Source organism: Gossypium raimondii, chromosome 2, assembly GCF_025698545.1.
Source record: "Gossypium raimondii isolate GPD5lz chromosome 2, ASM2569854v1, whole genome shotgun sequence".
Classification (NCBI taxonomy): Eukaryota; Viridiplantae; Streptophyta; class Magnoliopsida; order Malvales; family Malvaceae; genus Gossypium; species Gossypium raimondii.
This window is the reverse complement of record NC_068566.1, coordinates 44,428,856-44,442,795: the sequence shown is the minus strand read 5'-3', so window position 1 is coordinate 44,442,795 and position 13,940 is coordinate 44,428,856. Positions and strand designations below refer to the sequence as shown.

General features: G+C 30.0%; 1 protein-coding gene across 1 annotated transcript; it reads right to left on the bottom strand.

Moving 5' to 3' along the window:
* Nucleotides 1-9,759: 9,759 nt before the first annotated feature.
* Nucleotides 9,760-10,396, bottom strand: LOC105789041 (uncharacterized). The gene has a single exon (XM_012616239.2). The coding sequence runs from the start codon at nt 10,374-10,376 to the stop codon at nt 9,915-9,917; it is 462 nt and encodes a 153-aa protein (XP_012471693.1). The 5' UTR covers nt 10,377-10,396; the 3' UTR covers nt 9,760-9,914.
* Between the last annotated feature and the right edge of the window lie 3,544 nt (nt 10,397-13,940).

The following is a 13,940-nucleotide window of genomic DNA, read 5'->3' as shown; positions in this document are numbered from 1 at the left end:
TTTTGTAATATAAATAACTTTATATTTATGTAATGATTTTTTTGCCATTTTTTTATCAAATTTATGGGTTTTTTTTTTTTTTTGCAATTTAAATAGTCAACTTCATATTTATGTAATGAATTTGTTTCCATTTTATTTATCAATTTTATAAGGTTTTTTTTTGCAATTTAAATAGTCAACTTTGTATTTATGTAATGAATTTTTGCCATTTTATTTATCAATTTTATGGGTTTTTTTTGCAATTTAAATAGTCAACTTTGTATTTATGTAATGACTTTTTGCCATTTTATTTATCAATGTTATGTGTTTTTTTTTGCAATTTAAATAGTCAACTTTGTATTTATGTAATGATTTTTTTGCCATTTTATTTATTAATTTTATGGTTTTTTTTTGCAATTTAAATAAATAAACTTTAGACCAATTTTGTAATTCAAAATAGATTAACTACAACAAATTGTAGACAAAGTTTAGATTCAATCCTCTCAACATGTAATGAACAATATCTCAATTTCTACCCAATCGCGACGATTGTCCAATATGATAGTTTCGGAGTGGGCATTTATTCCGATTATGACCAGCTAATCTACATACACCACACAGCTTCTCGTCGGATTTCTCTCTAATGTCCATTTTGTTATAGATTCTAGATTATTGCAGGCGACCTTTCGGGTTCCTACGCAACCCTTTGTCTAAGACAAGCTCGAAGGTCGTCGGAGGAACCTCCCATGTAGATAGGTCAGGAAACACGGGGAACTTATTCTTCCATACACGCAACATGCACTCGAGGGTGTACAATTCATCGATAAATTGTTCTACATTGATCGAGACTTTAGCACAAGTTGCCACTACATGTGCACAGGGATAATGAAGTGTCTGGAATCTCTTGCAATCGCACCACCTGTTTCGGAGATCAACTCTTTAGGACCTAGGTGGTATGCCGGGTCAACGAACGATGATCTCTGTAACTCGAAACATTTCATTACGTCGTGAATGTACTTCTACATTCATCGACCTCGCCATCCGACAGTTTGCAACCATTGTATCCCTGACATCTTCGATAAATACTTATCTCGCCTTTATCTGATTGACTTGTGGCTGACCCATTCTTGGTATCAAAGTAGCCAACATGTAGAATGTAGCTGAGAAAACAGTTGAAATCAGAAGATGTCGTGTTTTCAACAACACTGCGTTGATCCCTTCCACCAAGTTTGTGGTCATTTAACCATAACGAAAGCACTCGTCAAAACTTTGAGGCCATTGCCACGGCTCCATAGTACCCAACCATAGTCGAAAAGATGTGTTCGTCTGACCTTCCATGTCACTCTCAAGTCGAGTCATCCTTTGCCGAAAAATGTGTGGCTCTAGCTCGTACGCTGTGTATGTATTAAGAAAATATAAGTTACAATCTCGCCCTAAAACATTGGGTTATATATTGAAAGGATAAGGTTATTCTTTACCCATTCTCACAACTTGTCTCCGCCAGTCTGCATTTTTATAATGTCGGTGAAAGTTAGCCACGATATGCCTGATGTAATAAACAGATCTCCATGACACACCGACGCCTAATGCAGGCAATTAATCACTTTCCTTTATTGGAGATTATGCAAATATTATCATTACTAATAACATACATTCGCAGGTTTGTAAAGAAAAATTCCTACGACTCTATATTCTCCTTATCTACAATGGCAAACACAATCAGGAGCACGTTTTTGTTTCCGTCTTGAGCAACCGCAAGAAGTAGGATATGTGTATATTTATCGTATAGCCATGTCCAATCTACTTGCACAAATGACTTGCAATGGGAAATGCACGCACACATGGATCAAACGTCCAGAATATTCGTTGGAAAAATTTTTTTCCCGGTTGTATTTGGTCATCCAGGCCTTAATAAGGTCATGTCTGGAACTCAATGACAGTCTCCAGCACGTACTCCTGCATAGCGACTATCCATCCCTGTAACTCATTGTACAATTACAATGCATAGAAATCTTCGTACAATTTTTCCATTGTCATCTGTTTAGCTATCCATGTCTTTCGGTATGATACTCGATACTGGAATTATGTCTGCATTTCGGCAATCAGTACCGAAACTTTAATGCTCGGCATGTCTTTCACCATTGGCATGATGTACGTAAAGATATTTCTAGGATCAAGTTTTCGATGATCTTCTGTCATACGTGTTAAAGTGCATGTTTGAAGCCTAACAAATTTTCGTATCTCTCACATCTGCGACTTCTGGATAAATGCATCTCGTATCCGCCAATTGCAGCCTTCCGCTGACCTCCAACACTCCCCAATATATAATGTTAGTTTAGACACGACGACTTTGTAGTCCACTGATATATTCATGTTATACAGCTTAATGGCAAATACGCACTCTTCCTTACTTTCAAATCTCTGGCCCACGAACAAATCCTCAAGATCGAAATATACGGCCAGTCGGTGAGCGGGTAGTATTTCAGGGTACTCCGAAAACTCGATCGCGTGCGCTGCATCGAGGTCTATCCGAGACATGTGTGCCCCTAGATTATTGTGTATCACAATACGACGAATTTGGTTCCCGACTGAAGACATGTTAACGTTTCCATCTTCATTCATGCCTTTGTTGTCAATATGATTCGGGACCTCGTCCACGTCGAGATTACTATCACTATCGACCTTGTGATCAGAAGGATCACTATTGTGGTATACATCATCACCAACCACATCAGTCTCGGGTGCAGCATTAAGATCAATGTCGATCCTGTGTATAGTTGATTGACTATCAACGTACAATACCGAAACCACCATACACGGCTCTTGTAACACCTCGCCTCGTGTCCGTCACCGGATTAGAGTTACGAGGCATTACCGATCAAAACCCGACTCAAAATTTTTTTTTAACTCAACCACAAAATTTCATTCCATATATATATTATCACATAACCAAATAAAATCAAACATGCATCTTTAATCAGGTTTCATATACTAACCATGTTTCAACAATTCATCCATATCATTATCATTTACCTAATTAAAATTTAATATCATAAATCAAACATTTATCCTAGCATTTATTTCATTTCAATTTACTAAATATAGTACATATTACAAACATAGGTAATCTACCCTGTTTGGACAGCTCTTATACATCAGAAATTGAGCAACATATATATATATATATATATACACAAAATTGGACAGCATTTATACACCAAAATTTGACAGCATGTATATACAAAATTGGACAACATTTATTCACCAAAATTAGGCAGCATATATATACTAATTTGGACAGCACTTATATACAAAATTTAACAGCATGTATATGCAAAATTGGACAGCATTTATTCACCAAAATTGAGAAGCATACATATACCAATTTGGACAGCACTTATATACAAAATTTGACAGCATGTATATGCAAAATTGGACAGCATTTATTCACCAAAATTGGGCAGCATACATACACCAACTTGGACAACACTTATACACAAAATTTGACAGCATGTATATGCAAAATTGGACAGCATTTATTCACCAAAATTGGGCAGCATACATAGACCAATTTGGACAGCACTTATACACAAATTTGACAGCATGTATATGCAAAATTGGACAGCATTTATTCACCAAAATTGGGCAGCATACATATACCAATTTGGATAGCACTTATACACAAAATTTGACAGCATGTATATGCAAAATTTGACAGCATTTAAGCATAAAAATTTCATGAACATATACCACATTTTAGACCATTAAAGCATAGGCATTAATACCGAATTCAAACCAAAAGAGATAAGCCATTTTAGCATGGCTTTTAGATATATATACACATTGGTTCCAAAATCAATATTTTAACTATACTATACATGCCATATATTTGAGAACGATTTAGCAAAATACCAAAAGAAAATATCGATAGTGTGACGAGCTTAGCTAACGATCCCCGAACACGTAGCGATCACTAAAATCTATACATCAAAACAATTATCCAACACATTGTAAGCTAATTTAGCTTAGTAAGTTATAAGCAAATATACTCTACTATTTAAACCGATATCTCAAATAATATTCAACCAATTCATACTACTAAATCATCTTACCTTTAGCCTACCATATCATAAAATAATTATTCACTTATTACTATGATTTAACTAAAATCAATATAATTACACGACCTTAAACATTTCTTCAAATTTAATCACAAGACCAAATAATTATGCTTTTCCTCATCATGTATTATAAAGAATCATATTATATATATATATATATATATATATATATATATATATATATATATGATTCCAAATATAATCACCACATAGGTTTAATTCCTACAAAGCTTAACCTTAATATACAACCATAATGGTTATTACTCAAGAATTCCAAGTATTTACTCATTTTAATAATCATGATTTCTCAATAAGACAATTACTCAATACTAATAGTTATTCGAAAATATTTAATAAGTTCGCACACTTAGTGCTCAATAATCAAACTCGCACACTTAGTGCTTTACCATTAAACTCGCACACTTAGTGCTTTACAATTAAACTCGCACACTTAGTGCTTCACAATTAAATTTGCACACTTAGTGTCGAAAGTCAACAACTCAATACATTTTATTTCAATAATTTTATCACTACATGTATATATATTTATATACCATTCAATTCAACATAATTAATCAGATACTAAGCTGATTTTAAAACGATACAATTATATATGTGCTTAATAACTTACCTCAGATGTCGTCTCCTAATAGATCGGCTACTCAACTACTTTCGATTTCCCCCGATCTAAATCCGATTTCTTGATTTCTTGATCTTGAATTGAAATCCCTAAGGTGCTGAATGCTAAAGCTTGAAGAACAAAGTTTCTTTCTCTTGTTTTCGGTGGAAAAAGGTGAAGAAAATGACTTTATTTTATAATATTTATGATATAATATACATTATTATTCGTTTACTATTTTAACATTTGTAAAATAATATTTAAAACATAGAATACATGGCTTTTTAGCCATCTTGTCGTCCACTATATTTTAAATGGGTTTATTGCCTTTTAAGGACTTCAAGTTAAAAAGCCATTACCAAATAGGTGCTTTATAACTTTATTTTATAATATTTATGATATAATATACATTATTATTCGTTTACTATTTTAACCTTTGTAAAATAATATTTAAAACATAGAATACATGGCTTTTTAGCCATCTTGCCGTCCACTATATTTTAAATGGGTTTATTGCCCTTTAAGGACTTCAAGTTAAAAAGCCATTACCAAATAGGTGCTTTACACTTTAAGTATCAACTTTTACATTTTATGAAATTTAGTACTTTTATCAAATTAAACACAAAAACGGCCAAATAAATTTACGAAATTTTCACACAATCAAATTCAAATATCACAGACATAGAAAAAAATATTAAAATATTTTTCGGACTCAAATTTATGTTCTCGAAACCACTATTTCGATTACGGTCAAAATTGGGTTGTTACAGCTCTTGAGTTCCATCTTCTTCACCTAATGGAGTGAGATCTTCAATTGGCTCCACACCAGCTAACTCAGCAAATAACTGAATAGGTGCATTTTGGTTGCTCCGAGTCCCACAATAAAGAGCAACCATTGTCTCCACGTCTTCATCGTCTACAAGTTCTATTTCGGTGAATTTTATGGGATCCGTTGAAACTGGAAACTTGAAGAAAAGTTTCGAGATCCTCTCCCACAACGTCTATAATTTTTTTCACTAATTTTTTCCTTCATATCATCGAACGAGATATTTCTATGAAATCTCATTACTACTTGTTTGTGACATTCGAATATACATCTCACGGTTGTTGTCAAAATTTCTCCATTGAAATAAACGGATACGAAAAACCGATTCTCCATCTTCAATACTGGATCTGTTAAAAAATTCAAAATTCTCAAAACAGTTTCGAATAGCAAAAAAGTTACATAAAATTTTTAATGCAAAATTTTTCATTCAGAAGCTAACAAAATTAATAACCTAACAAAATAACTTTCAAATAATAAAATTACTAACAAAACTCTACATTCTATTTAAAAAGAAATAAACTAAAATACATTATCCTTCTTTTTGTTTTCCTTTCTTTCTTTCTTCTCCCTATCTTCTTACTTCTATTCTGTTAAAATTTGTGTCTTCTGCTCATTTGATTTTCGGGAGAGTATATATAGAAGAAAAATTAAGCACCAGTTGCGCCTGTCAGATAAGCTCCACCAATCGCGCATACCAAATAGGCTCCACCAGTCGCGTCTACCAAATAGGCTCCATCAGTCACGCCTACTAGATAGGCGCCACCTACCCCATACCATTTTCGTATATTAACATGGGTCATATACTGATCCGGAAAAAAATATAAGCAGTGGCGTCTATGAGAAAGGCGTCACCAATAAAATAATAATTTAAAAAATAAAAAAATATTTTAATATAAAAAAGTGATTACGCCTGTCAGATAGACACAAATAAAAAAATATTATTTTTGTATATAATTTAACTGACAATCTATTTCAGTATTTAAAATTTTTTTAAAAGTTATTTAAGTAAAATATTCAAAAAAAAATGGGGAGGAGTAAAAGAAGAACGACAAGATTGACAAATATAATGATCCACGCATAGGCAACGTGGACAGCCTAGTGCCTAAAAGCCTTCCCACAGAAAAGTACACGTCAGATTCCCACTTTACCCCCCTAATATCCATTGTTTTCAATATCTCACCGTCAATGGAAAACTTGACTTCAATGGTGGACATTAGTTTTTAAATCAACGTGCTTTTTTTTAATTGGTATAATAATAAATTTAGTTTTTAATATTTTATTTATTTTATTTTATTTCTAAAAAAATCAATTTATTTTCCTCTCAGCTTTTACACATAGTTAACTTAATCATTATTTTAAATATTCAAAATTTTATAATTATAAAATATTAAAAATAAAACAACTCAACCATTTTTTTATAAATATTAAAAATTTTTGGTGATCAAAACAGGAACTTGATAAAAATTTTAAGTGACTATTTAGATAGTTTATTCTAATATTTTTATATCAATTTAGTCATTATTTTAAATATTAAAAAGTTATAATTATTAAATATTAAAATTATGGAATTAAATAAAATAAAATAATAAAAACAAAAACATAAAAATAAAAAAGTAAAATGCATAGAGACACCGCTTTTGAAATTAAATATTATTTTCTATAAATGATATCGTCTAACACATTATTAATATCACTTTTAATTTCATTTTCGTAAATAGTTTATTTTAATTTTCATTTTCGTATTATTAATGCAAAAAGCCTAGGGATTCCAGTTTTGATTGAGAACTCATTTTTCACATTGAAAGTGCAAAAATATCGAGAGATTAATGTATGCAGACTGCCTACTCTGTCATATAAACCTAATCATGTAATCAGACAAAAAGCCCACTATGCAGTGTCATTAGGATCACGATTAGCCTATATGGCAACACTACCCTACATCCTAAATCCAAAATTCCATACCAATTTTAAACCTTAATTTATAAATTCAAACTCTGAAAAGAAAAATACTAATTATAATTAAATTTATTAATTTTTTTATAAAAAATAACATGAAAATATTTCTTTACTTGTAATTTAATTAAAATATTAAATTTATGATATTTTTTAAACCATAAATGTTAACTCTAACATCAGCACAACTACGACTCAAATTTAAGTTATATCTAAAATGGTAAACATTCCAAATCATCATGTCAACACAAGAGGGAGAAATGTACGAAGTGCGAAACTAAAACAAAGGGCAGTCTCCGGTTTCCTTGTGATGATTGGCCAGCTTATTTGATTATGCAATCCTCTCTTTGGATTTTTCGATAACTTCGTTTTTCCATACAAAACCAAAATTATTTAAATTATATATTTTTTAAATTTTAATTTAAATGTTTATGAAATATTTTTTTAAATTTCAAGTTTATTTAATGACAGATTATATTTGTAAAGCTTATTAAAGAATATTTTATATAATTGATGAGTGTTTTTTTTGGTATTTTAAAATTTATAACATTTAAAAGATTTTCTTTTTTATTTTAACCAAAGCTTTATTTTTATGAGCATTTTATTTGGTTTTATTATTCGATATTTGTAAACACTTTTTATATATCAAATGTTTTTAAAAATAGTGATAAATTCGAAATGGTACAATAAAATCGACTGATATCGATATGTTGCCTCTCATCATTTTAAAATTTGATTCAACTCGACTCAAGATTTTTATTTTTGGGGGGTGAAACAAAAGGATTACAAAGAAGTTCCCATGTTCAATATGCCTCTAGCTCTATCCTCTTTTAAAATTACTTGAATCTCTACAGGAGGATCGTCAGATATACGCAAGTCTACATCATTCCTCAAGGCCATTTTTATTTAAGGCATTCGTTATCTGATTATTCTCTTTAGGCGTATACCTCACAAACCACTTGTTTTCACGTACCAAAATATGTTGAATTCTCCTAATCAATGATGATCTCGATCCAGCTGGCTGATTATCACAAAAGACTCCAACAATCTCGAGATTATTAGATTGAATGATAACCTTATCAAAATAAACTCCCAACCATTAACCTTAAACTTCAAAAATATATTGGTTATTTAAGAAAAAAAAAACCTTTCATATATTGCTTTTTTCGCTAACAGAACGCGTTTTGATTAAGCATTTTGGACAAATATCCAATAGATTTTAAATATAATTTTCTTAATATGCTAATTTTTTAAAATACTTAATATTCTATAATTAGCATATTGGACTATTCAACATTAATCACAGCTAATTACCATTATTATTATTATTATTAGTGGTTTGTCACTTTGCGATCATAAGATAATCTTAAAATGAGTGAGTCAACTACTTAATTTATGTTAGATATAAAATTGTCAATGGAGGATGGAGGTTCAATTACATTGAAGCACATTGTCCTATTATATCTAAGTCTAGACATTATCTTAAAAATAACAAATATATTCAGAATTTATAATAAAATTATTAACAAAATTAAAAACAATTTTTTTCCAACTCATTAAGCTCATCATCATGATTGTTGCAAGGTCAACCGAATATTTATTAAACCTTTCGCCAATCAAATTCATACAAATGTTTTTAAATCGTATCGAATTGGTCGGTCGAGTTCGGAATCAGTTTGAAGAGAGGGGTTATATTAATTGACTCGCGAATCGTTCGTGGTCGACTGAACTGATTTTTTTTATTTTTAATAATTTATTTAATTAAACTGGACAAATTGATTGAACATGTTAAATCGAGAATTGGTAACTTCACTAGTTCTGAAAACCTTGATTTAAACAAAATTCAAGTATCACAATTCGGAAAAGGCTTAATAATTTGGTAATTTTTCTTAAATTGGGATTTAGACTTTTTTGTCCACGTTAATTCGTAGTCCTTAAACTTACCAGATTATCACACTTTTATAAAATTCAAATTCAATAACTAAATTGAAAAAATTACCAAAATTTAAAATTAATATAGATAAAAAATTAAAGACCAAATTAAATAAAATTATCCTATTCAAGAACTAAATTTTACTTTATTCCTTTTGAAAATATATATTTTTTACTTTTAATATATTTATCGAAACGAACTTAATAACTAATCTTTCGTATACCCATTAAAGAAGTAGATATTAACCTTCGACCCTAAAAACAATTCATTTAAGAGTCTCAAGTTTAATATAAGATAGTTAACTAATGTGGTATATCACCGCTTAAAATTATATCCACAAAATTAATACCCCACCAAAGTATATAATAAAGAAAAAGATTCTCCCATTACACGACTTAACAACTGTGATCATGTCTATAAAAGAAAAAACAACTGTAATTATGTCCACGTAGATACGATGAGATCCCGGCGCCGGACAATTTGTTAGTCCTCGGAGATGCTTGTGAGATGAGGCCGCCATACTCCTCCACCACCTTTCCGACGACCTCTACGGCGGCAGCGTTTCATTTCTAAAACATCGTCAATTGCTAAGCATCGATGACCGGAATCTAAAGCATCATCATTATTGTTGTTGCGTTTTTTGCTCATCTTGAAAGACCTTTTACAGCGGACACTGTTGTTTCTATTCTCGGCCGGTAAGGAACATTCGGGGATCAAAAAGTAAATGCCGCCTCTTTGGAGCTGGGAGTGAGGGGAGATAATCAAAATATGACCTCGAGAGGTGGGTTTGGTTAAGACGTGATTAGGGTTGGCCTGGAGGATCTCACCGGCGGTGACCGTACGTGTGATTTCTTCAATGTGGCCGTTTAAATGGACTATACGGATGAGGTCTAGAGCTCCGCAAGGAAGAACACACGCCAAGCAACACCGTATACTATTCCCCATCTCTTACAATACAATTTCGACTCTTCTTGGATCGATCCCTTTCTATCAAGTCTCTTCTATATATATACACACACCACCCACCCGTACTCATATGTACTCAACCATAAAATACTACTTTATAATATATTATGAGTAACCGGTATAAAATATTAAATATGGTGACATGCATAGTAAATAATAATTTAGTTGAGCTACGTTTAAATCACAAGCTTCGTCAACAGAGATTGGAAGATACAAATTCGTCATATTTAGAACGGTTAATATTTTTTATCAAAATATTTTTCATGGGTTAATATTTACTGTTTAAAAAATGTCATTTTTATTTAACAAGCTTATGTTTTGAAAGATTTTAATGGTTTTATAGATAAAATATTTTATATGAAGTTGAATGAAAAAAATTAATTTTCCATGTATTTTTCAGTATTATCTCTAATAAAATTGAGTCATAATTGATTTTTTAATAGTACAAATATTAAATTAATTCATCTAATAATAGAGATAAATTTGGGTCTTTATAATAGAGGATTTGGCATGTACTTTTACCTATATGATAGGGTTAGCTCCTATATATGTCATTAAATTGTTTTCCAGACTTTGAATTGCTTCATGAACATCAAAATGATATGATTGAATCTTCAAATTTTTAGTATTGTATCATCCGGGCCCTTTTGTTATCCTAGCCATCAATTTAAGTGTTAAATGGTGGTTCAAATTTAACGTTGAACATATTTAAAATACATTGATAAGACTGTAAATTCGTGTGTACATGCTACAAGGATAGCTTAAATACGATGTGTTGTTAAAAAAATAGTGTTAATGAAATTTAAGAAGATTATTTCTTATTTTTAATAGTTAGATCTAAGTTGTTCATGTAGTAGGTACGTACGTGTTTACACTTTGATTCTTGTATTTTAAATATGCTTAACGTCATATCTGAATTGGCATTTTAATGCCTAAATTGATGGCTAGGTTAATAGAAGGACCTATAGTTTAAGAGATGGTGCTTTTTTTTAAACATATTAGATCCAAGCTATCCCTACAGTTGGCATATGTGTTTACAATTTGATCCACGTGTTCTAACTATGCTCAATGTTAGATCCAAACTAGCATTTAACACCTAAGCTAATAGCTAAATTAAAAGGACTTTGCTTAATATATTGGTATTTTGAGGATTAAATTAGAATGTTTTTGAAGTTCACAAATAAATTTAAAGGTTAAACTTTGCTATTAATCCTTGTACTTTGAGAAAGTTGTGGATATAGTCATTGTATTTTAATTTGATCAATCTTAGTCACTGTACTTTCTGACTCGGTCAATTTTAATGTACTTTTCGAATTTTAAAATTTTAATCCCAACCTGAATAATAGCAATTATAAATTTGTTTGGTTAAATTTGATTACTAATCTATACTATGTGTACAGTTGTGTGTTTGGTCCTTGTTCTCCAAATGAATCATTCTAAGTCTCTATACTTTTCAAAGTTTGAAATTTCAATATTGATTAAATGACAGTTGTTAATCTATTAACTGAATTTTTAATAAGTAATATATGAGAATAAAAGACTGACATAACATTATACACATGATAATATATTTACTGCATCAAACATTAAAAATAGTAAAAGTTAACATTTATTGTTTATGAAGGCTAAAATATTAAAATTTTAAAAATAACTAAATTAAAGCATGTTAAATGCCTTGTACGTGTAACTAACTTAAGACGCCTTTGTGGTGTAATTGTGATTAGAACAAGTAAAGTGGCTGTTGGACAGCTTTTGTGTTTCCAAAGGCAAACCATTTATTTTATCTTCATCACTTAAAATATGTTGCTTTGCTTTTGGAAGTAGGGCCGTCGCCAACATTCTAAATAATCGAATTAATATTAATTAAATTAATAGAATGTTTTAATTACTTAATTATTAATTGAATCGAAGTATTTCGATTAATTAAAATTTATATGTTTTTTTTTGTTAAAACAAATATAAAACATATCAAAAATAAATCAATTGATAATGTTCATTTGATTGAATTATCTGTATTAACCAAATTAGTAATAGCCTAATATATATAATATATAATATATAGTATTAAGTTCAGTTAATTCAATTAATTACTCGAGTTTGAATTGAATTAACCATTAAACGAAATTCTAAAAAAGCTTTAACTAACCTGCGATCGAATTAGATCGATTAACCGAATTAGACCAGTTCGACCAATTAATTTAGTTTTAACCGAAGTTTGAATGCTCTTATATAATAGTATTTGCTTTTGAGTTTTAATTACTTTCCTAATTAGGTGCTACTTTTGAACTAAATTTTCATAATCAAATCATCAATTCTTAATTTGATCGGTCCAACTGATTCGATTAATTTAATTAAATAAATTATTAAAAATCAGATTTAGCCCAATTTAACTAATTCTCTCTAACTTAATACCTTAATTGATTTCGATCTAATTTAAATAATATTATTTTTATTTGATGAATAAATAATATTTAATTATCAACCAGTCACACATGAGGACAAAAATATCTAAAATATTTAGAACTAAAGAAAAAAACAAAATGCTTAAAGTTTGACCAACAGGGCTTCTTGGGAATGCAGAAAAGATTAAGTAGGGTGATGTATCTTATTATACACTAAATATCAAATTCTAAAGAAGCTACTTTTTAATCATTAGTTTCTTTTCATCGGCGGAAAAAGTTACGTACAAAACATAAACTTTAAGAAACGCCGATAATTATATATATTTTTTAAATTTTGTCTAACAGGTATCTTAATTTTCGAGTTGGTTATTATCCATCCTTTTCTCCCTCCAATCAACTTTCTCTCTCTTTCCTCATTTAACGGGATTTTTACTAAAATATTATAAAAAATAAAAAAGATATTAAAATATTATAATTTTTTTTATTTACTAAAATAATACAAAAAAACAGAACAGTGGAAAATCAGATGCCAGAGGCGACACTAAAGGTGCCTGTGGCAGAGGCGGCACCACTCATGTTATAAACCCGAGATCCGTCCAGCTGAAGGAGAAAAATAAGAAGAAGAATAAGAGAAAGAGGAGGTGCTGCCGGAAAAAGAGAGAAAAAGAGAGAAAGAGAAGAGAAAAAAAAAGTATTTTTTAAAAAAATAATTGATTATCTTGTTGTTATGTTTTTTTGTATAATTTTTATTATTTTTTGTTGTTAGTTTAGTTATTATTGTTAGTTATTAAGATTAATAAAAACTCAAATTGATAGTTTTAGTTAGTATTATTATTATTATTAGTTTTTAGGGTTTAGATGTTAGATTTTTTTTGAGATTTTGTTTATTTTTTGACAGATTGAATATTGAAGATGGATGATAAGTTTTTTGTATGCGTTTATTTAGATGGAGTCATCTTGACAACAAGTGTTGGATGTATATTTGAATGTCGGCAACAAATAGCAATGAGATTTAATAGAAATGTCTCGTTGGATGAAATGAAGGCAATGATTAATGCAAAAATTCTTAGACGTTGTGAGAGAAGGATATCAAAAATTTTATACAAGTTTCCAGTTTCGACAAATCCGATCAAATTCAACG